At 38.3% G+C, this 24,882-nt stretch overlaps 1 protein-coding gene across 1 annotated transcript in view; it reads left to right on the top strand.

Annotated features, from left to right (window-relative positions):
* UBR1 (ubiquitin protein ligase E3 component n-recognin 1) overlaps positions 1-24,168 on the top strand; it is a 130,851-nt gene extending 106,683 nt beyond the window's left edge. The window contains exons 40-47 of the mRNA XM_008702183.2: positions 6,229-6,316; positions 7,531-7,664; positions 9,534-9,642; positions 12,379-12,435; positions 14,651-14,728; positions 21,245-21,415; positions 22,697-22,798; positions 23,874-24,168. Of these exons, the coding sequence (XP_008700405.1) occupies positions 6,229-6,316; positions 7,531-7,664; positions 9,534-9,642; positions 12,379-12,435; positions 14,651-14,728; positions 21,245-21,415; positions 22,697-22,798; positions 23,874-24,015 (881 nt within the window). The 3' untranslated portion in view covers positions 24,016-24,168. The remainder of the gene's footprint in view (positions 1-6,228; positions 6,317-7,530; positions 7,665-9,533; positions 9,643-12,378; positions 12,436-14,650; positions 14,729-21,244; positions 21,416-22,696; positions 22,799-23,873) is intronic.
* The last annotated feature ends 714 nt before the right edge of the window (positions 24,169-24,882 follow it).

Raw genomic sequence — 24,882 nt, 5'->3', positions numbered from 1 at the left:
CAAGTTTCTTGAATAGGGAACATTCAAATTTTAAAATATTTTCTCATAAAGTTAAAGTATCTAACAACTTTTGTTATACCAAGTAAGTATTCATTATATGTTTTTTGAACAAATATTCACTTAGAGATTTCTGAATAATAATACATCATGGAATTATGATGTAGTTATTCTCTTAGACTCTAACCTTAATTGAAAGCAAAGTCTGGTTCCTGGGTATCAGTGATCAGGAAGGGCTCTTGAATAGTTGGGTAATTCAGAAAACAGATAAAGTGACTTTAGAACAATGTCTAACAAAACTAAATATGCATTTATCCTTTGACCTCCCAGACACTTCTAAGAATCTATCCCAAAGCTATACTGGCAAAAATCTGAAAGGATATATGCACATGATTATTCATTGTGGTATTATTTGGAAAAACAAAGCCCCCAGAGATTGGTTGAATATCCTGTGATATATGCATATGGTGGAATGCTCTGCAGCTATACAAAGAAATGAGCAAGATCTACTGAAGAAGTAATCTCTAGGAGATACTTATTAAGTGAAAAAAGTGTACAGAACAGTAGTTGTAGTATAATATATTTGTGTAAGGTATTTTAGGTATATGTGTGTAGATATATTCTTATTTGCTTATATTTTTTATAAATGAAACAATAGAAGTATAAGAGTTGCCCCTAGGTAACGTAGAGAGTCAGGGATTTGAGCAAAGACTCCTGCGAATGTCTTTTTAATGTAGTTTTTTTTTTTTTTTTTAAGATTTGATCTATTTGAGCGAGAGAGTGCATGAGTGTGGGAAGGGGCAGAGGTAGAGGGACAAGCAGATTGCCCACTGAGCGGGGAGCCCTACATGGGCTCAATCCCAGTACCCCAGGATCATGACCTGAGCTGAAGGCAGACGCTTAACCAACTGAGCCACCCAGGCACCCCTAAAACACAGTATTTCAACTGTCCTTCCCTAATAGGATATATTCTGACAATAAAAGCACTAACAAAAAAAAAATCACTAAACTGAATTCATATTAGTGGCACAAATGGTATTGGCGGTACTAGTATTGTTATTTTGAAATTATTTTAGGTACTTTTTAGGATAAGCCAAGTGTTTGGGTTAATGTTATTGGGACCCAAGATTTTCAGTATAGGAAGGAGGAGACATAAGAATAAATTCAGAACTGTGCATTCTAAAGTAATGCTTCAAGTAAAAAATGTTCTTGATGAAAAAAAATTAGCTGAGGGAACTCATTTAAAATAAAGCATATCAGGGCACCTGGCTGACTCAGTGGTAAGACCATGCGACTCTTGATCTTGGGGTTATGAGTTCGAGCCCCACTTAGGGTATAGAGATTACTTAAATAATAACACTTAAAATATAAAATAAGATAAAGGGGTACCTAGGTGGCTCAATCAGTTAAGCATCTGCTTTCGGCTCAGGTCATGATCCCAGGGTTCTGGGATCGAGCCCCGCATCAGGCTCCCTGTTCAGTGGGCTCCCTGCCCCTCCCTCTGTTAGTGCGCTCTCTCTCTCTCTCTCTCCCCCCCCAAATAAATAAATACAATCTTTTTAAAAAAAAATAAAATAAAAGAGCATATCAGAGGGGAGGTGGATGTGGGAATGGGTGAAATAAATGAAGGGGATTAAAAGTACATTTAAAAGAAGCACTGAGTAATGATGTATAGAATTGTTGAATCACTGTATTGTACACCTGGAATTAATATAACACTATATGTTAATTATATTGGAATTAAAAGTGAAAACTTTTAAAAAAGAATAAATTCAGAAAAGTTAAGTAAAACTCAATAATTTCCCAATCAAAATTCCAGCAAGTTATTATGTGGATATCAACAAACCGATCGTAAAGTTTATATGAGAGATGTCTGGGTGGCTCAGTCAGTTAAGCATCTGCCTTTGGCTCAGGTCATGATCCCCGTGTCCTGGGTTCGAGTCCCACATTGGCCTCCTTGCTCAGCAGGGAGCCTGCTTCTCCTTCTGCCTGCTGTTCCCCCTGCTCGTGTTCTCTCTCTCTCTAATAAATAAAATTAAAAAAAAAAAAAAGGTTTATTTGAAAAGGAGAAAGATCCAGAATAGCCAACTCAGTACTGAAGGGGAAGAACAAAGTCAGAGGACTGATATTATGTGACTTCAAGACTTACTATAAAGCTACAGGAATCAAGACAATGAAAAAACAGACCAGTAGATTAGTGGACCAGAATAGAGAGCCCAAAAAATCTATACACATAAATACAGTTAACTGATCTTTGGTGAAGGAGCAAAGACAAATGGAGCCAAGATAGCCTGATTTTCAACAAATGTTGCTGTAACAACTGGACACCCACATATAAGACAGAGACACAGACCTTACAAGCTTTATAGAAGTTAACTAAAAATGGCTCATTAAAAAAAAATGGTTGATAGGCCTAAGTGTAAAACACAAAACTATAAAACTATTAGAAGATCGTGTAGGAGAAAACCTAGATAACCCTGGTTATGCAGTGGCTTTTTATATACAACGCCAAAGGTACACTCCATTAAAGAAATAATTGGTAAGTTGGACTTTATTACAATAAAAAACTTCTGCTCTGCAAAAGACAATGTTGAGAATGAAAAGACAAGCCACAAACTAAGAGAAAATATACAAAAGACACGTCTGATTGATAAAATAACAGACAACTATTAACAGTTCAACAATAAGAAAATGAACAACCTGATTAAAAATAAGCACAAGAGGGGCGCCTGGGTGGCACAGCGGTTAAGCGTCTGCCTTCGGCTCAGGGCGTGGTCCCGGCGTTATGGGATCGAGCCCCACATCAGGCTCCTCTGCTATGAGCCTGCTTCCTCCTCTCCCACTCCCCCTGCTTGTGTTCCCTCTCTCGCTGGCTGTCTCTATCTCTGTCGAATAAATAAATAAAAAATCTTTAAAAAAAAAAAAAAATAAGCACAAGACACCTCACAGATGTCACAGGTCTACAGATGGCAAGTAAGCATATGATGAAAAGATGTTCAGTATCATAAGTCATTAGGGAATTGCAAATTAGAACAGTAAAATATCACTACGAATCCAATAGAATAGTTAAAATCCAAAACACTGACAACACTGAGTACTGGTGAGGATGTAGAGCAACAGGAATTCTCATTCGTTGCCGAAAGGAAGGAATTCCATGCCATTTTGAGATACCGTTTGGCACTTTCTTACAAAGCTAAGCATACTCCTACCATATGATGCAGCAGTCATTCTCCTTGGTGTCTGCCCAAATGAGCTGAAAACCTGTGTCCATACGGAAACCTACACACAGATGTTTATAGCAGCTTTATAATTTCCAAAATTTGGAAGCAACCACATGTTTTTCAGTGGGTGAATGAGTAAATAAACTGTGGTACATCCAGACAATGGAATATTCTTGAGCCAAAAAGGAGCAAGCATTCAAACAATGAAGAGGCATGGAGGAAGCTAAATGTGTATCACTTCACGAAAGAAGCAGATCTGAAAAGGCTACATACTGTATGAATCCAACTCCAATTGACCTTTGAACAACACCAGTTTGAACTGAGAGGGTCTACTTATATGGGTTTTTTTTTCCCAATAAATGCGGTATAGTACTATAAATGTATTTTCTCTTATGATTTTCTTAATAAATTTTCTTTTCTCTAGCTTACTTTATTGTAAGACTATAACATGTAGCATATATATATAAAATACAATTACAAAATATGTGTTAGTTGATTAGATATGTTATCAGTAAGGTTTCCAGTCAACAGGCTGTTGTAAGGTTTTTAGAGCATCAAAAGCTACAGGTATGGGTAGATTTTTGACTGTGCCAGGGGTCAGCACCCTTAGCCCCTGGTGTTGTTCAAGGGTCAGCTGTATATGACATTCTGGAAAAGGCAAAGCTTTGGAGACGGTAAAAACACCCATGATTGCCAGAAGTTAGGGGAGAGAGATGGATGAAAAGGCGGAGCACAGAGGATTTTTAGGGCAGTGAAACTGCTCTGTATGATGCTATAACAGTGGATACATGTTATACATTTGTGAAAACCTATAGAATGTACACCACCGGGAATGAACCCTAATGGTAACTGTGGACCTTGGGTGGTAATGATGTGTCAGTATAGGTTCATTGATTGTAACAGATGTACCACTCTGGTGCTGGATGTCGGTAATCAGGGATGATGATGGATGTGTGGGGAAAGCAAGTATATGGAAACTCTGTGCTTTCCATTCAGTTTTGTAATGAACCTAAAACTGCTTTAAAAAATAGTTTATTAATTTTAAAATATCTTGTTACATGGGTATTTGCATTTGTCAAAACCCATTAAATGGTACTTTTAATATTTGTATGTTTCATTTCATATAAAATTTACCTCAAACAATCATGTACAAATATTGAACTCTTATATTTAAATTGGAAATATCAATATGATAATATATTTTCCTCTATTTAAAAAAGTGTGTATTTCCTGGATGCCTGGGTGGCTCAGTCAGTTAAGCATTTGCCTTTGGCTCAGGTCATGATCCCAGGGTCCTGGAATCAAGCCCTGAGTCCGGTTCCCTGCTCGGCGGAGAGCCTGCTTCTCCCTCTGCCTCTGCTTCTCCCCGTGCTTGTGCTCTCTGTCTGTCTCTCTCTCTCTCTGTCAAATATATAAATAAGATCTTAAAAAAAAATAAACTACCCATTTATATCCTTTAAAGAAATAAAAAATAAGTTTAAAAAGTGTGCATTTCCTGAAGACATGCTAATTGGAAAGAAGAAAAACTAGCAATATCCAACATGGACGGGACTGGAGGAGATAATGCTAAGCGAAATCAGTCAAGCAGAGAAAGACAATTATCATATGGTTTCACTCATTTATGGTACATAAGAAGTAGGAAGATGAGTAGGAGAAGAAAGGGAAAAAGAAAGGGGGGGTAAACAGAAGGGGGAATGAACCATGAGAGACTATGGACTCTGGGAAACAAACTGAGGGCTTCAGAGGGGAGGAGGGGGGAATGGGATAGGCTGGTGATGGGTATTAAGAAGGGCACATATTGCATGGTGCACTGGGTGTTATACACAAGTAATGAATCATGGAATTTTACATCAAAAACTAGGGATAGGGGCGCCTGGGTGGCACAGCGGTTAAGCGTCTGCCTTCGGCTCAGGGCGTGATCCCGGCGTTACGGGATCGAGCCCCACGTCAGGCTCCTCCACTATGAGCCTGCTTCTTCCTCTCCCACTCCCCCTGCTTGTGTTCCCTCTCTCGCTGGCTGTCTCTATCTCTGTCAAATAAATAAATAAAATCTTTAAAAAAAAAAAAAAAAACTAGGGATGTACTGTATGGTGACTAACATAATTAAAAATATTATTAAATTAAAAAAATAATAAAAATAAAGTAAAATATCCAACCAAAGTAAGAGACTCGGGGTAATTTTAATTGTTGTCTTTCAGATGAATTAATGTATATTTTTTAAAAGCATTTTTAAAACGAGAGCACTGTTCAAATGGGCTGTAACCATCTGTCATGTTGAACTACAAGGTTGGCATTTTTATCCCCATTTTAATATAATAAAACTGAAGTTCAGAGAACTTAAGTGGCTTACCCAGAGTTTTAACCTAAGTTGGGTGAGGTAGCAATTGCTGGAAAGGGTTAGGATGGTTCTCCTTAAGGATAGATTAATGAAGGAAAATTACCTTACAGGGTTCTTTTTAATGTGTTTCATTGCTTGAGCATAAAGACAGGACAGCAACCTACTTCCTTCGTCGAGGCTGAATTTCTGCCTGTTAGCTAAGACTCCTAGGAACTCAGAGCGGATGACCACTAATTATCTGGTCATATTACAATGAGATAAATATTTATTTATTTTTAAAAGATTGATTGATTTGTGAGGAGAGAGAGAATCTCAAGCAGACTCCCTGCTGAGCACGGAGCCTGATGTGGCGCTCGATCTCATGACCCTTAAGATCATGACCTGAGCCAAAACCAAGATTTGGACACTTGACCGACTGCGCCACCCAGGCACCCTGAGAAAAATATTTATTAAATATCCATGTGATTCTGCCGTATTTATTTCTTTACCTAACACACTGATAAAGTTTACCCAACAGTTTTAATATTTAAAATCAGGTATTTAGATTGAGAACAAGGAAAAGAACCTCAGTTGATTTGACATTGTTTATTATCCTAGAACCATGAAATTGAAGTGTAATTTATGAATTGAATAGCAAATTCATAGATTTATCTTTCAGAATTTCTTTTCCAGACCTTCCCCTTGCTCAGGTTCAAGAAGAGAGTGAAGAGGCTCGTTCTGCATCTTCTTTCTTGGCAGAAATTTCTCAATATACAAATGGGTGAGTAGCAGTCCATTAGTCCACCCTATGTGAGTATTGATTTAATAATTCCACCTCTTAGTTCAGCTGTTTGGTGGAATAATTTTGAACCATTTTAATTCCAGTTTTTAAAAATCAGTTAAGGGCTTTTGAAATAACAGCTACCCATTTGTTTGTTTCTGAGACTGAAACAAGTTTGGATACATCTTTACTCTTGTAAATTGTTCTGGGAACATAGGCAAAAAAATGATAGAATTTTAACAAGTGGCATCATTTCGAATTTAAATGTAGAAAATAGAAAATAGGTCATCCTTTTAAAGCAATCTATACAGTTGATGCACTTAACAAACTAGAGATTTTTTAAGACTGTTCTCTAACATGTGAAATACGTTGGCAGTGCAGAGGCTAAAACCAAAAGTATAATAGGAGTGCCCCACTGAGCTCCACCTGCTACCAAACTCTCTCCTCTGTTTTCACCTTCTTCATCAATTTTTAGTTGGGTTTTCTGTTTCATTTTGTTTTTTAGTTTAGGCACTGAAGGTGTGGGGTGTGAGAAAAGAGAGAGAGAGAGAGAAAGTGTGTGTGTGTGCGTGTGTGTGTTACTAGACTTCATTTTTTAGAGCTGTTTTAGGTTTACAGAAAAATTGAACAGAAAGTACAAACCGTTCCCATTTACTCCCTCCCCTCACCGATTTCTCCTGTGATTAACATCTTGCATTAGTAGATTTGTTAAAGATGATAAAGTAGTATCAATACATTGTTATTAACTAAAGTCTGTAGTTTACATTAGGGTTCACTCTTTGTGTGGTAGTATTGTTAAGTATCATATAGAATTGTTTCATTGTCCTATGAATCACCAATTTGAATACAGAAATCAAAGTATTAATATTTTTAGCTAACTTCTTTTGTTATTGATAAATGTATCTGGTTCCTTTCATCATAAGGGTTAGGAAAATGAAGATAATAGTTATTTACTTTAAAAATCTGCATGGTAAAAAATTTTTTAAAAAAGAGATCAAAAAATAAAAAAATAAAAATCTGCATGGTAAAAGATGCAAAATCTGTGGTTTTCTTTAGGAAACTTTTAGAAGATTTAAAGACGGAAGCTACTGCCAGTTAAATATTTTGCATTAAATGGATAAAAAATATTTAAAGATTTAGCTATGTTTTTAAAAGGGAATGTGTCTAGACTTTTAGTCTGATCAGTATTCTGTTCTGGAATTCTTGACTCTTAGCTGCATTGGGTGTGGTGTTCCTGGCTGGTATTTGTGGGTCTCATTGAAGAATGGCATCACCCCTTACCTTCGCTGTGCTGCATTGTTTTTCCACTATTTACTTGGAGTAACTCCACCTGAAGAACTGCTAACCAGTAAGTAGGAAAATAAAATCCCAGAGTAGCAAATAAGGGATTTTTTTCCTTATCTTCAACCTCAAAAATATAAGGTGGGGACAGGCAAAATCAATTCTCTATATCTCTTTCATCAGTGTTCACTCCCAGCATATGTGCCCCTGCCATGGTGTAGGTTAAAGGTGAGATCAAAAATGAGATTAGCCTCATAATATGCAAAACCTACTCATGGCTCCTATCTGTGTATAGTTCAGGTACTTGAGCTTATAAAATGTCTGCACACAGAATATAACTGAAAGGATATGCAGAAAATTAGAAACATTGGTTACCTTTAGGGAAGAGAACGTTTTGGCTAAGTAGGAGGAAAACTTTATTGTATACTCTGTTAGTTGAATTTTTAACATTAAAACCATTAAAAGAACTACAGTGCTGCTAGGAGAGGCCTGTTGAGACAAACCAAGGACACGTGTATCTGAGTAACAATCATTTCCTTTCTTCTTTACTTGCCTTAAATCTAGATCAAAGTCGACAGGCTTCCTTGTGGCTTTGTATGGGTAAAAATCAGAACGTTTGTATGACTTTGAAAGTGTCACCAAAATTGTTCAGTGTTGCTTTTGTCCTTTGCGATTCAGCTGAACAGGTCAGCTTCACTGGCGGTCGGCTTCTTGAACTCAGTTCCGTAGGGCTTGTGATCTGGGCCCGTTCTGATTCTGTATACAGGCGCAGCTTGTTTTATTGTGCGTCACTTTATCGTGCTTCGCAGGTACCCTGGTTTTACAGATTGGAGGCTTGTGGCAGGCAAGTCTGTCAGCACCATTTTTGTAAGAGCATTTGCTCACTTCATGTCTGTGTCACATTTTTATTATCCTTGCAATATTTCAAATTTTTTCGTTATTTTATTTGGTAGGGTGATCTGTGGTGATTGAGTATGACTTGCTGAAAGCTCAGATGATGGTTAGTATTTTTTAGCAATATTTTTTAATTAAGGTCAGTACATTATTGTTTTAGACATACTGCTATTGCACACTAAATAGACTACAGTCTAGTAGAAACAACTTTAATAAGCCCTGGGAAGCCAGAAATTCACTTGACTAGCTTCACTGCAATACTGGCTTTATTGTGGCAGTCTAGAACTGAACCCACACTTATCTCCATAGTATGCCTCTAAATGGGGAGCTACTTTCCAGGTAGTTGCCAGTACAGATCTGTTGTTTGCATTTTTAGAAAATCATGTATAAATTTATCTAGTCGGTGCTGTAATACAACAGTGAATAAGATTAAGTCTTTCATTGGGAGGAGACTAAATGTATACAGATAAATGTATATATTATAATGTCAAGTGGTGATAAGTGCTACCAAGAAAAATAAAGCAGGTCATGGGGATAGAGTGCTGGGCTGGAGTAATACTTTTAGTAGATAGTCATAGAAGACTTCTCTTTGAGGACACTTGGAGCAAAGAGATGTTGAAATAAAGATGGGGTTGAACTGGACAGAGGGTTGAAGGAAGAGTATTCCTAAGCAGAAGGAACACTAAAGGCAAAGGCTTTGCTTGACATCATCAAAGAATAATGAAGAGATTAGTGTAGCTGAAGCAGAATGAACAGGGTGAGGGTGGTAGGAGATGAAGTTCAAGAGGCAGCCAGGGGCAGATCATATAGGGCCTTTACGCCATGATAAGGACTTTGTGTTTTGTACCTTGTGGTGGTGTGGCATTGGAGAAACCTCATCAGGAGAGTGAATCAGATTTGCATTTTGAAAGGATCACTGTGGCTCATTTGTCACCCAGTTTTATAGAGTATAGAAATGAACATAAACAATGAAGAAATTCTATCCACAGGTTGACCAGGTAAGAATAATGTGCTTATTAAATGTATTTTTATTCTCTTGCAGATCCTGCAGAAGGAGAGTATGGTGCACTCTGTAGCTATCTATCTTTACCCACAAATTTGTTCCTGCTTTTTCAGGAATATTGGGATACTGTGAGACCCCTTCTCCAGAGGTACTTTGAGAGCAAAATGTCATTGTTGGGTCATTATGCAGTTTGGGAATTTTAAATTAAAATTATTTGCTAAGCTTTTAGATCGATTAGACTTGATTAAAGTGGGTAGCAAAAATATAGGGATTCCTAATTCACACACTCAACGAATCAGAGATAAGTCCAGCAGCCATAGGCAGCTGGACTTTCCACTTGTCCCACTGTGATTACCGTTCCTTGTACTACTCTTCTCCCAGCTGCCATTTCTTGCCAGTTGTAAATCGTCAGGCAGGCTGAGCGGGAGGGCAGGAGTCATGTTGTCAGCAGCCACAGAGTCACAGCTAAATACCAAAAGAAGCCAAATTGGGGCGATAGTTATATCCGGAACAGTAGCATATCTCACATGGTAGCACATGTTTCTGGAGGGTGCCTGAGGAGAAATAAAGAAGTCATTTGGTGCATCAAAATGTATTTTCTGGGAAAGGTGTGTCTTTTTTCCAGAAAAGCCTTCTTTCTACGCCATTATTTACTGACCCTCCTGATCACTGTCTACCTTCCTAACCTCTAGTGTCCTTCCCTATCTTTGCCTCTACCATTTTCCATCTCTTTTTTTTGGAAATATAATTGACATGTAGCATTGTTTTAATAATCAGTTCTCACTGTTACTCTTATTTTATTATCCCCATTGGAGATTCTGACACCCACTTCCAACATGTGTTTAGGGGAGGGTGTTTTGGCCATACATCCAGGAAGCAGTTCTCTGACACCGGCTGGGTGTCCTATAATTCAACTCAATTCTGACACTATCTACCTGGAGATAGCATCAGATCCCACAGGTTAAGCACTCCGTCATGTAAGACTGACACACTTACACACAGACACATTTCAGAGAGGTGCTACTAGCAAGTCCAAGGTTATCACCTGTGATTCTGACCATTAGGACAAAGACTCCATTGACCCCTGCTTAGGTTCAGTTAATTTGCTAGAGCAGCTCATAGAACTCAAGAGAAGCATTTTACTTACTAGATCACCAGTTTATTATAACTGAGTATAACTCAGGAACAGCCAGGTGGAAGAGATACATAGGGCAAGATATGGGGAAAGGGAGCTCAGGTTCTATACTCCCTGAACGCAACACTCTCCTCAAATCACCACGTGTTCACCAGTGTGCAAGTTCTCCAAATCCTGTCATATTGGTGTTTTTTGGAGGCTATATTACATGGGCACGATTGATTAAATCATTAGCCATTAGTGATTGATTCAACCTCTAGCCCCTCTCCCCTCCCTGGAGGTTGGAGTAAGCTGAAAGTTCCACATGGTTGGTTCTCCTGGCAACCAGCCCCCAAAGACATCTTTTGTCACTCTTATCACTTAGGAAAGTCCAAGGGTTTAGGAGCCCTGTGCCCAGAACTGGGTTGAAGACCATATACATAGATTTCTTGTTATAAATCACATTATCACCCTCATGATTTCCTTAATCTTTTCAATTTTCTGCCTTTATCTTTCTTTTTCTTTATCAGTGTCTTTTTCCCTTCCATGCCCATGTCAGAATTTGTGTGAATGTCTCCTTGTCTCCTGCTGTCTTTTCTGTGCCTTCATCTCTTCTTTTAGGTTCTTTCCTGTGTATTTCATTTCTTACGAGGTGTTCTAATCTCCAGGGTGATTAAATGAATTAAAATGGATCCCAAAAAATCACTGTCATGCTTTGTGTTGACTACAATTACAGTAGGTTATACTAATTTTACTTGTATATTCTGGAAGTCAGTACCTTTTGAACTTGCTATTCTAGGTTAATGATAAAAATTCAAACTTTGAAACAGAATGTCCTTGCCCTTTACCATTCCTGGCCCTTCTTGTCTCAGAGCCTTACCTGAGTTCTCTGTAGTACAGGGAACTGAGACTTGCAGGCCATATTTCCCAGTCTTTCTTGTCAGTTGGCTTCTGCCTACATTCAGCCTGTAGGAGGCACTAGCAGGGTAACAGAGGCCTGAGTGTTCAGGCTACCTCTCTCTGCTTTGTGCGGTGTCTCTGGCAGTGGCAGTAGCTCTTCTCTGGCTCTAGTTCCTGTTAGCCAAGAAGTCCACGGTGGTTCCAGTATCCACCATTGACCCCGGCCCCCGGGCTCTAATAATACCACAATTTCCTTCTGTTCCTTCAGCCTGGGAGAGGTGGTGGCTTCCTATTATTGGCTAATCTTTGGGTTACCTTGCTTTTTTGTCTCCTGGTTGGCTTCGCAGCCCTTCTGTCACCTTTATTACCAATTCCTGGTATTAAATTCCATCTTCAGAATGGTTTCTGTTTTTCTAGCAAGACCTTGATTGATTAACCCTTTAAAAAAGAGATGAATAGGGGTGCCTGGGTGGCTCGGTTGGTTAAGCGTCTGTCTTTGGCTCAGTTAATGATCCCCTGGGATGAGCCCCATGTCAGGCTCCCTGCTCAGCCAGGAGCCTGCTTCTCCCTCTTCTCCCTGCCTGTGTTCTCTCTCACTATCTTTGTCTCTCTCTCTCTCAAATAAATAAATAAAATCTTTTTAAAAAAATAAATAAAAATTAAAAAGAGACGCATAAAAGAAAGGGGGAAAATAAATAGGCAGACAGAAAAATGAAGAGAAGAAAAGCAAAGGGGTAAGATGTGAGATAGAAGTCTAGCAGAGAGAACATGGAAGGAAGGGACAGAAAGATTTGGAGCAGGTAGCTCATTGATGAGCACTGCACTGAATTTGTGATAATGTGTTTGCTTTTCTCTTGGCTCCCCATATAGGTGGTGCGCAGATCCTGTATTACTAAACTGTTTGAAGCAAAAAAGCACCGTAGTCAGGTTGGTTTTACTTCTCAATCCTTTCCCCCCCCATCTACAGGTTGTGTTTCCAAAAGTAGTTGGTTTGTGGAACATGCTTTGGTCTCCTTCATTCTCTTCATTCTCACTCAGTGCATTGTTTCCTACATTTCTGTTAGGTCTTTGCCAGAAATTGGATTCATCCTACAATTGGTTTTTTTCTTGGAGTGGCTATCCTTTCCCTCTTAAATTGTTTTGACTCCACCAGCTCCTCTTCCTTAAGCTCGTACATGTTTATTAAAAGGCACAGGAGGAGATGGCATCTCGGAACTGCCGATTTATTAAAATCAGAAGGTAGTAACAGTATTCTTATACACCACTTTTTTCCTTTTGAGAATAGAGTAAGATATAAATAGAACTATTCCCTCTTCCCCTTCCCTTCCGATTTATGTACTTAGAGACTGCCCAGCAAAACTGTTCTTCAGCCCTCCTCTCTCCCTTAAGTTATGGCTTAACCAAAATCCACCTCTTCCTCAAAGACCAGTTCAAATGTGACCTCCCGTAAGTCTTCCCTAGTAATGTCCTCTCAGATGTGTGTGTGCACATGTGCCTGCCAGCACCACAAAGCACTAAACAGTAAACTCACCAGGGCCCAGACTGCATGCTTATTTTCTTTGTATCCTCTCCAGGGCCTGCTTTATATTTTGTATGTGTCTAATTTTTATTCCAGTTGAATTGCATCCGTAAACAAGCAGAGGAATTGGCCCCCAACCTTACATGCTAACATCAGTACCATTTTCCATGGCTAAAGCAAGCATTGTGACACAATCTGCGTTTGCCACCTTCTCCTCTCATCTTTCTTACCTCTCGGACGTCCTTCCCCTTTACCGTGAATGTACATATGCTACCTACTCCTTAACCCAACTTTCGTGATTTAGAAATTATAGATCCAGCTTTGATAACTTAGATATAGTATTATTCAAATCACCAAGAAAAGAAAGAGTAGAGAGAAAAGTTTAAAAGATGAGTACCTATTTTAAAACTGTTAATCTCACACAATTTTTCCTTTATTTCAGTTCATTGTGTGCCTTTTAGACAACTACTATTTCTTCAGCATGGTGCTAAAATATTTTGGGAGAGTTAAAAGACCTAACACATACAGCTTTTTGGTCATGGGTAATTTAGAATCTAATTACGTACATTAAACTAAAGACATAAAATAAAGTAGTGTAAGGAATATACTGTTAATGCTATAGAAATTTAAAGAGTAAAAGGTTCTTAATGATGCAAGGTTAGTCTTAGAGGAGATAATTTTTAGCTGGACATAAAAGGAATTATAGAATTTAAGTTGACCGGGGGGGCGCCTGGGTGGCTCAGTCTGTTAAGCATCTGCCTTTGGCTTGGGTGGTGATCTCGGGGTCCTGGGATCAAGTGCCACATCAGTTTCTCCCCGCTCATCGGCGAGTCCGTTTCTCCCTCTCCCTCTGTGATCTCTCTTGCTTTTTATTTTTTCAAATAAAAAAAATAATTTTTTAAAAAGAATTTAAGTTGATTGGGGTTTGAGGATAGAATTTCCACATTATTCAGATGGCCTTCCCAGGGCATGCATGCAAGGCTTTAATTGTATCTGTATTATAAGAATGAATAATAATATTTGCAAACATGTTATCAAATACTAAGTATATTATGTTTCACTTCAATATCTTATTGAGTTCTCAACAGCTGTGAGGTTCCTCCATACTATTATTTCTATTTAGCATTTCTTAAATCAGCATGAGTCTTTATATTTCTCTCCCCCCGCCACTTCAGAAATGTGTTATTAAATTGATGGTATGCCTTATGACTGAGAAAACATAATATATCCATCCTCTGTTTACAGACCAGGAAATACAGGCTTAGGTTCAGTGACTTGTCCCGTATCAGAGGATTTAGGATTTATAGGGAGGTTGTCTGATTTCAGAGGCTGTGTTCTTAACAACATCTTTATATCACCTTCCTATCCATCATGGAAATGCAGCTACAACAATTTAGTCTTAGGAAATAGTGAGAGTTGAGTTTGGAAAGGAAACCAGATGATGAAAGATTTCAAATTCTAGGCTGAGAAACTTGGATTTAATGTAGTCAACAGGAGGAATTACTATGGGTTTCAAGTATGGATCCTATTGTTATTTTTAAAACACTCTTCTATTACTTGGTCAATTTTTGACATGGGCTTATTTACTCAGAAGTAAAATTGTCTTTTAAATTACATTTCTAGATACCCTAGAAAAAGAAATAGTTTGATAGAGCTTCCTGATGACTATAGCTGCCTCCTAAATCAAGCTTCTCATTTCAGGTAAGAAGAAATAAATTTCTAAAAAATTTTTAAGCTTGCAATTGATATGCACCACCACTAGCAAACTTTTTTTTAAAGTGACCACTGAGCATCCTTTATAACAGTGATTGTCAATTTCTTTTTTATTATTAAGGTGAGGACCATAAAACATACAATTAATGATGATAAAGTGTACAATTCAGTGCTGTTTAGTGTATTCACAGTGTTGTGCAACCACCACCTCTCTCTAGTTTCAAAGCTTTTTCATCATGCCAGAGAAACACCTTGTATCCACTAAGTAATCACTCCCCATTTCCCTCTTTCCCAATCCCCTGGTAACCAATAATCTGCTTCCTGTCTCCATGGATCTGCCTACTCTGGATATATCATATAAAAGGAGTCATATATTATATGACCTTTTGTGTCTGGCTTCTTTCACTTAGTAGGGCTTTTGAGGTCATCCAAGTTGTAGCATGTGTTCAGTCCTTTCTTGGCTAAGTAACATTTCACTGTAGGGACGCCTGGCTGGCTTAGTCAGTGGATCATGCGGCTCTTGATCTTAGGGTTGTGAGTTTTAGCCCCTTGTTAGGTATAGAGATTACTTAAAAATAAAATCTTAAACATAATAATAATAATATTCCAGAGTTTGTTTATCCATTTATCCACTGATGAGCATTTAGGTTGTTTCCCCCTTTTAACTATTAAGAATAATACTACTGTAAACATCCATGTACAAGTTTCTATGTAGACATATATTTTCATTTCTCTTAGGTGTATATTCCTAGAAGTAGAATTGCTGGGTCATTATGGTAATTCTATGTTTAAATCTTTGAGTAACCACTAACTGTTTTCCATAATTTTGCCATTTTACATTCCCATCAGCAATATAAGAGGACTCCTATTTTTCACATCCTTGTCAACACTTGTTATTTTCTATTTTCTTAAAGCCATCCTAGTGGGTATAAAATGGTAGCTCATTGTGGTTTGATATACATTTTCTAATGACCACTGATGTTGAACATCTTTTCATGTGCTTGTTGGACATTTGTATATGTTCTTTGGAGAAATGTCTGTTCAAGTCTTTTGCCCACCTTGTAATTGGACTGTCTGTTGTTGAGTTGTAAGAGTTCTTTATATTGAAGGGGAGGAAAACTCTTCCTTTCTTCCCTCTGGGTTCTTCGGCCAAATAATTAAATTGACATAAGACAGATTAATAGGAGGGGCGCCTGGGTGGCACAGCGGTTGGGCATCTGCCTTCGGCTCAGGGCGTGATACCGGCGTTATGGGATCGAGCCCCACATCAGGCTCCTCTGCTATGAGCCTGCTTCTTCCTCTCCCACTCCCCCTGCTTGTGTTCCCTCTCTCGCTGGCTGTCTCTCTCTCTCTGTCGAATAAATAAATAAAATCTTTAAAAAAAAAAAAAAAGACAGATTAATAGGAGAAAAGTTTAATTTTGCATATATCAGAGCTCATAGAAATATGAGACTCAGAGAAATGACTGGGTTTATACCTTTTAGTCAAAGAAACAATTTTTTGTGAAGATATGACAAAACAAAGCGGTTAGGCTTGGAGTACCAAATTAATGAAGAAGTAAGAGAGTTTATTTATACAGCCTTCTTGACCTTCAATTCCCTATTCTGGCAGTAATGGTACTCTTTCTATCCTTCTGGTATAGGTAGAATACCTTCATATGGGAGATTTATTTCCTGCTTTCAGGAGATCAAATGAGAGTCAGAGTGTCCTTTTTGCACCTGCTGTTTCTTAAGTAACTTTAATTCAAAATAATCAGTATGCCAAAATGGCATATTTTGGGGTGGCCTCTTCTGTTCTCTTTCAATATATTCTGGATATTCAGCCCTTACCAGATTTTTATTTTGCCAATATTTTCTCCTATTCTGTAGGTTGTGTTTTCATATTCTTCATAATGTTTTCAATGCAGAAAAGTTCATTTTATCTATTTTTTGTTTGTTTCTTGTGCTTTTGGTGTCAAAACTAATTGCCAAATCTGAGGTCATGAAGATTTACCCCTTTGTTTTCTTTCAATAGTTTTATAGTTTTAACTCTATATTTAGTCTGTGGATTTGTTTTTTGTTTTTGTTTTTTTTTTTTTAAGATTTTATTTATTTATTAGAGAGAGAGAGCACAAGCAGGGGGAGCGGGAGAGGGAGAAACAGGCTTCCTGAGCAGGGAGCCTGATGCGGGCCTCAATCCCAGGACCCTGGGATCACAACCTGAGCCGAAGGCAGAGGCTTAACTGACTGAGCCACCCAGGCACCCCTAGACTGTGGATTTGTTTTGAGTTAATTTTTGGAATGAGACAGGAGGTCCAACTTCATTCTTTCTTTCATGTGGTTTCCGATTATCCCAGCACCATTTTTTAAGAGACTGTTGTTCCCTCATTGGATAATCCTGGCACCCACGTTGAAAATCAATTGGTCATAGATGTTTGGGTTTCTTTCTAAAATCTAAAGTCTGTTCCACTGGTCTATATGTCTATCCTTATGATAGTACCACACTTTTCAATTACCATAGCTTTGTAGTAAGTTTTGAAATTAAAATGTGTCAGCCTTCCAACTTCATTTTTCTTTTTCAGTGTTGTTTACACTGTGAATAGGCCAAGATTTTCTGCTTCTCTATAAGCTTTGTTAGTTTTGTTGAGAATTGGACATTTTGATTATTTGATATTAATGTAGTAGCTCTGTAAATCAGATTCTACCCCCCTCCCCAAGAATCGCCACTGTTGCTTGATAAAGGCTGCAGGTATCTGTTTCTTTAGTGACTTTTCCAAACTGTTCTTTCTTGCAAAGACTATATTCCTTATTGTGTGTTCACCGAAGTCTCTGTTCCATTATCTCTCCAGTCATCCAGTGAACTGACAGAGATTTCCTTAAATTTCTGGATCCAATATGAAAAGTGAAGAAAAGAAAAAAACAAAGAATTTTTTGTCTCTTTAAATTCCCCCCACCATCTCTGCCAAGAAAGTCACTTCAGCCCATAGGGGTTGAAACAATGGCCAATCTCTGTGTCGGCCTCTCAGTGAGATGCCAGACAGAACTAATCATACGGCCCTGATTTTTGAGGACAATGTCTTTATTACCCATCCTGGTACCAGTAAGCCACACCAGAATTATGGGCAGCCACCCCCATAGCTACCTGCTATAGGCCTGGGGGATAGGGGATGGTAGCCACTACACAAAAAGCCAAAATTCATTGAAATTTACCAGCCTCTTTGTTAAGCACTGCTGAGGATGCTTCAGATAGTTCTTGCCAGATCAACAGTTGTATTGGTGGAGGTAACAATTCCTGGAGCTCGTTACTCTACCATCTTTTAGGATATCTCTCCTCAACTTTTTTTTAAAGCTACAGGAGCCTTTTTTTTTTTTTAAGCACTCTGAGAATCATCATTTATTCATGTATCTTTAAACAGTGTTTTACATGGAGAATTGTGGTCAGTACATCAAATAATACTGTTCTCAACTTCATAAACAAGTAGTTCTCTTAGAAATATCTTTTATACATGTGTCTTTAAGCACTGTATCATGTGCATTACAGTGAGGTGACCACATTCTCACTGCAATAACACTGAAGAACCCTTTTTTCCCCAAGCAGGATCTTATATGGAATCCCATTATAACAGTAAAACAGGTAATAACATTGTGGCTCAAGTTTAAGCGTGGGTACTAGAGAGAGGAGTACACCTCCTTAGCTTTTTTTGATACCGTATTCTCCCCTACCTCAATCAAATTAAACACTAAAGCAGTGTTTCTCAGACTTTCTTTTATCTTCCTCTTCCCTTTCACCGATTACTTTCAAATAAAAAAAAAAATCTGGATGATAAAGACTGGTGAGAAGTACAATAAACAAGTTATACTATACTCATTACTAATATCATGTATGAATTACCTGTTAGTTACTTTTGTAAGAAAACAGCATGAGCTTAAACGCATGATTCTATGTGATAAAATAATGTCCTGTAAAGTTAACAGTTTACACTTATCTTGCTATAATATGATGTAAGTTATTCAAATAACATAAATTCATGAGCTGCACACCACCAATATAATGTCCCTGAATGGAGAAATTATATTCATATCCGCCCTAGCCATTGGTGTGTGAATATTTCATATTGGAATCACAATGTATCATGTCTTAAAAATAGTAGGCCAAAATTACTATTGATGCAGTTATGTATCCTTGACACTCAGGTGGCATCACACTACCACCCATAGCAAATCAGATTAATAATGATGACATGATTAGCAGTAACTTGTAATTAAAAGGCAAGAATCTCAGCAGTCTGAAAATTAAAGCCTATTCGAGACTGCATTGATGATGTACTGGTAATACAGCATCTTCTTCCCAAATTGCAGCAATTCCAAAGCTAAGTTAGGAGTTTCATAATATTGAGTAAGCATTGTACAGCCGCCAAACTTCTCAATAAACTTAATTAGAGCTCTCAGGAAACACAAAAAACTCTTAAATTTTGTTGAAGGATGCCAGTTAGTAATTCTAATGAACTGCCTTGGCTTACAAAGTGACTATTGTAGTCCTTAGTCATATGTTAAATAACTTGCTGTCATTTGAAGGGGCAAAGAAAGGGATTGCAGTTGATCATCATTTTGAGGGTTTGAAGAGCCCTTATATGGCCCACTCTGAGAATCACTGCCCTACAGAATGACTAAGGAAATTCTATTCTGTTACAACCGTTGCTTTGAACCCTCAAGCCAGGAAGTTTAATGGGCTCAGCAGGGGCTTAGGCAGTCCATACTCCCACCTCTGTTACTAGATAGAATTGATCTTGGTGTCAGTTCCCTTGCTGTTTGTCCCATGCAGATTAAGTTCAGCCACCTAAAGAAATGGTTGAGCCATTTACCTCTCAGCCCTCAAACATTTGCTAGATGATTTCAGAGATTGCATCCAGCTCTAAATTCAGTGATTCTCCTGATCTTAGGGCTGTATTGCTATCACAGAATCCCAGCGCACAGGTGTTATCTTCCCAGCATTAAAGAGTATCACTGTTGGCTCTTAGGAGGATCTGAGAGGAGTGTTAGTCATTAATCACAGTGAAGATCCCCCTGGTTGATATTACTACGTACTGGTTTCAAGTAAAGTGAAAATAAATCTTATGATCTCTTCCAGTTTTATTGTCACCACCAGTTTCCATTAAGACTGAGCCATTTCTACTGTAGGAGGGTAAGCTGCCCAGTTACTATACTTTAGGTATCACCCCTATTTTCCTCTATAGGATATTAGTGACTAGGACTCAGCCCTCCTGCACTAAAAGTGAAAGATTTTGGCTTTATCCAAAAAGAAGTGAATTATGTCCTTCCCCCTGGAAGTGAAAATAGTCTCCTCATCTCCAGGAGACAGGAGTGGAGTACCTATGCACAGAGTCCTTCTGCTCCTATGTAGATATTCTTATCTTACTTAAGAAATGAGGGATCAGAGAATAAACTGTTAATACCTTATTGGAGGTGAAGATTCTATTGGTGCTCTTTATTCTGACCCCATTGTAAGCCTCACTGGATCTCAACTTAGTGGTTGCATTTATTTATTACTCACCGGATAAAGGAATTCTTGATGTCTCTAGTATGTCCATTATAAGGCAGAGATAAGAGTGTAGAAAGCTGCTTATTTTAAATAGCCATTATCGCTTTAATTCAGAGAATGATACCCCTCTTTGAGGGGCGTTATAGCAAGGCTCTAGCATGCTACTGTATAAAATGGTAGATCTCAACGTACTGCTTGGTTCAAGCAAGTCGACTCTGTCACTTTATCCTTCCTAAAGACTTGCTTTGTTTCCCAGATAAAGCGTGCGTGAACTCTAAGACTACAGTCTCTCATTTCAACCCTAAAGATCTCAATACTTAAATAAAATGGACAGGAAATGTGTCTGAACCCTTTCTGCACATTTGTGATTTTTAAAAAAAATTGTACACCTAACAAGGTCACATTCCTCTAATATTGAGGACTTCAGCTTGACTAAACCAATCCAGAGGAGGGAGTTGACTGTAAATTGGTCATGTCAGATGAAGACGAGACTCTACAATAAAGTATCTCAATCTCAAGGTGTATTTAATTGCCAAACTATGGGAATTATCAGGACACTGTATATTTAAAAATAATTTTTCTTACTGTGGATTAATCAGGAGGTTTTTTGTTGTTGTTAAGTCCTTATTAAAGAGGAATCATCTAATTAAATGTTTTCCTGTGTTTTGGGGAGCCTGGGAGGCTCAGTCCATTAAGCATCTGACTCTTGATTTCAGCTCAGATCATGATCTCAGGGTTCGGAGATGTAGCCCTACACTGGGTTCCGCGCTAGGCGTGAAGCCTGCTCTCCATGCTGGGCATGGAGCCTGTGTGGGATTCTCTCTTTCTCCCTCCCTCTCTAAATGAATGAATGAATGAATGTTTTCTTGTGTTTTAAGAGCTTTCTTTGCTGCAAAGCAGCCAGTGATGAACACAATTCATTGCTAACTGGATATATCATGCTTTTATTGTTTCTCCACCATACTGAATGTTTTCTTCCCCTTTGAGGTGCCCACGGTCTGCAGATGATGAGCGAAAGCACCCTGTCCTCTGTCTTTTCTGTGGAGCCATACTGTGTTCTCAGAACATTTGCTGCCAAGAAATTGTGAATGGGGAAGAGGTTGGAGCTTGCATTTTTCATGCACTTCACTGTGGAGCTGGAGTCTGCATTTTCCTAAAGTGAGTAGTGAGTGTTCTGGAAGCTTCATAATGAACTTACAGAATCTGGATCCAATCTGGAGGCTGTTATGGTAGGACAGTGTGTTGATAGGAAATGGTCTATCAGAAGTTAACAGTATAGACCTGTTATTCACATGAAATTGCATTTGAAAAGATATTACAGTATAAGTTTTAAAAAAAAGGATTCTGTTCACATTTTAATTATTTGTGGTATATTTTAAGCATGTTAGAGTTTGTATTGATTCCTCTGGCGTTGTGTAACATTCAGGTGTGGTGAAAGGGCTTGGAGTCCTAACACTTATATTTAAAAAGTACCTATACAAAGTTGTCCTCTGAACATGTTCATTTTCTTCATTTCCTCTATCGAGCAACCATTTTCCCTGGTCTCTCGCAAAAGACTGAGAGTGGAACAATAGTTACTTCATGTTTCTGGAAGAAGAGTACAAGTGCCCCGAGAGAAATGAAATCCAAAGTGGAGATGTGCTTTTTCTTTCCATTCGCACCATGAAATGTAGTTTCTATTAATTTAAGCCCGGACATCTCACTAACTATGGAGTATGTAATTATTGCTTGTAGGCATCTGTTGGAACAATGGGAATGAATTCATAGAAGCCACACCCAAACACCTATTTTCTTATTTTAGGAAACTTACAGCATATAAACCCACTACCTATTCCAACTGTTTATGTCACTCTGCGGTGCTTATCCCTCCTGTACATGTGCACAGAAACATTCTTTTTATATCTTCGTTTCTAGGCTGTAAGAGGCCCGAGTAACTTCAAAGTGGCAGTGGTTCTTTATAATTTGCACTGTTGGAGGCTGGCTCTAACCAGAGATGGCTTGACACTTCCCTAGCTGACCTTCTTTCGGGCCCAAAGTTAATCAGAACAAGAGATGTTGTTCTGTCCTTCTATTAAGCTCCTTCCCCAGTCTAGGTTGTAGGTCGGGCAACAACAGAAACAGCCTCGGGCATCATTTTCCAGGGTATCTGTGGCTCAAGTAGGACAGCTTCCTTCCTCTCTTCAATATATGCAGTCAGTATTAATGGTCCCATTTCCCTAAATCCATTGATTCTTTCCCATGACTTCAATAAAAATAGCAGTGGTCACTCTTTTATTTAGACAAAACACAAGTTAGTCTGTTTGTCTATGTTTATTGTCTTTATACTGAATTCCTAACAGATATTGGCAATGTCTTTTCTCTAGATTAACTTTCATGTAGTGCCTGTCATTTGCATACATGCATTTAATAATATTTCCTGTGGGTTGTTTTGTCCTTCAGAATCCGAGAATGCAGAGTAGTCCTGGTTGAAGGTAAAGCCAGAGGCTGTGCCTATCCAGCCCCTTACTTGGATGAATATGGAGAAACAGACCCTGGCTTGAAGTAAGATTGGTTCGTTTATGTGTTTTTCATTTAGTCACATTATTGTACATGGACGGTAACAGTTCTTTAAACACAGAAACTAATGCTACCTATTGAGAGATATTTTTAAATAGGTGGAAATAAAAAATATTAAGTATGATACCATCCTAAATATAGCACATAATTTTGAACAACTTTGTGCTTCTTCAGAATGTGAGGGTAATACTTCTCTAAAATTAAAGATACCAGCCATCCTAATGTTTGAATGTTATTTTTAATCAACCTTTCTTCAGAATTACTTAGAAGGTTTAAGTGTGGAGGTAGTCTTTGGGTTAAGGGAGAAAAGGTGAAGGTAGTTAATGACTGAGGATAAGATCTGAGTTGTTCCAGAAAGGTGCAAAGAAGCAGAATTTTTTACCGAATTAGGCAACTCGAAAATACCCAACCAGCGGAGACACTTGAGTGCCTCCGGAATGAGGATCTCCCAATTCTCCATAATTGCAACAGCCAAACTTTAGTCATTTTGGATTAGCTGCTCCACAGTGTTATAAACTGTACAACCTTGGAATTGATGTGGAGTAGTTTTGTTTAAATATTTGCTAATCACCAGCAAATTTGTTATGTCGTAAGGACAACAAGAAGCAAATATTTCCAAGCAGCAGAATATAATTTGAGGACTTAATGTTATACCTCAGACTTAATCTCCACTATACAAAGACCAGAAATCAAAGCTAAATAAACTGTATGAGGCCAAAAAGCCATTAAAGCCCCATCACACTAACTACCCAGAAAAAGAATAGAACTGCTTCATGTTATAAACCTCACATTTAAACGGGGGTCTCATCATGCCCATGATCTACTTTGCCTATTTTCTGAATAATCAAGGAGTAAATTTCTGCTTCATCGGCTAACTAATCTATTAAGTTCATGGTGATCAGTGGTGAAGGGAGAATATCCCTTTTAAGACTCTGTCCTGGTGATTCCTCCCAGCTCTAGGAACATCTCAAGAGTGTGAACTAATTTAGGCAAGAAATATGTGGCAGTTATTTGATTTGCACTTACATGTTGGTTGGTTTTTTTTTTCTTCCCCCTGAAGGAGGGGCAACCCCCTCCGTTTATCTCGTGAGCGTTACCGGAAGCTCCATTTGGTATGGCAGCAACACTGCATTATAGAAGAGATTGCTAGGAGCCAGGAAACCAATCAGATGTTATTTGGATTCAACTGGCAATTATTGTGAGCTTCAACTCTGCCTTGGGACAATCACAAATGAAGACAGTAATGAAGATCGATTCAAAATTACGGAGATCTTTCTGAGGGCTGGGGGAAGGGTTGGAGGGTCTTTTGCTCTATGTCCAGATTCACATACATCAATAAAATATTCCTTAACGGAGTATTGCTTTCAGTTAGTGAAAATGTGCTTAAAGGAGAAAAAGGACATTGATTAATCTGTTTTATGTTCCAGAACACTAAAAAATGCTTCTTTACCCCCAGTGTCTGATTCTGCTATTTCCAGAAAACTCATTTCCCTTCATAATCTGTCCCACTTCATTTCATTTCCTTCGCCTGGTAAATGAAGTCACATTAAGCAGTTGTGGACATTTTTAAATGTTGGTTAACTCTTGTGCAGTTTTGTATTTGGTATCCCCCACACACCCAGGTTTAGTTTGGCTGACATTGGAACACTGACAGGATTCTAATCTGTCGTCGTCTTCCCTGCAGCTAAGGAAGAATTGCAGAAACCATGCAGTATACTTCAACTGAGAAAGTTTTCAAAAGAGTAAAATTTTTTTTTATTATTTCTCTTTTAAGGAAATACCCCTAATGTGCCACTTACTGTTTCAGCCAGAAATTTAAAAAATCTATGTGCGGAGTTACCATTTCTAAGGCAAATTTCTACTAGTGTAGAAAAGCTTTTTTCCCCACTGTAGACCTCAAGAGTAGGATAGGATAGGATAATGTATTCATTATTCATCCCTCATGGGCCAAAGAAACTGTAGTCCTCACCTCTTACCGCAAGTAGCTTTCTTGAGTTTTTAAAATTATACTTTCTATTTTCCAAAGGCCAATTTCTAAAATGAGTTCACTTATCTCTTGTTTGTGGCAC

Source organism: Ursus maritimus, unplaced genomic scaffold, assembly GCF_017311325.1.
Source record: "Ursus maritimus isolate PB19 unplaced genomic scaffold, ASM1731132v1 scaffold_35, whole genome shotgun sequence".
NCBI lineage: Eukaryota > Metazoa > Chordata > Mammalia > Carnivora > Ursidae > Ursus > Ursus maritimus.
The sequence above is the reverse complement of the archived record's forward strand: the minus strand, read 5'-3'. Positions and strand labels throughout refer to the sequence as shown.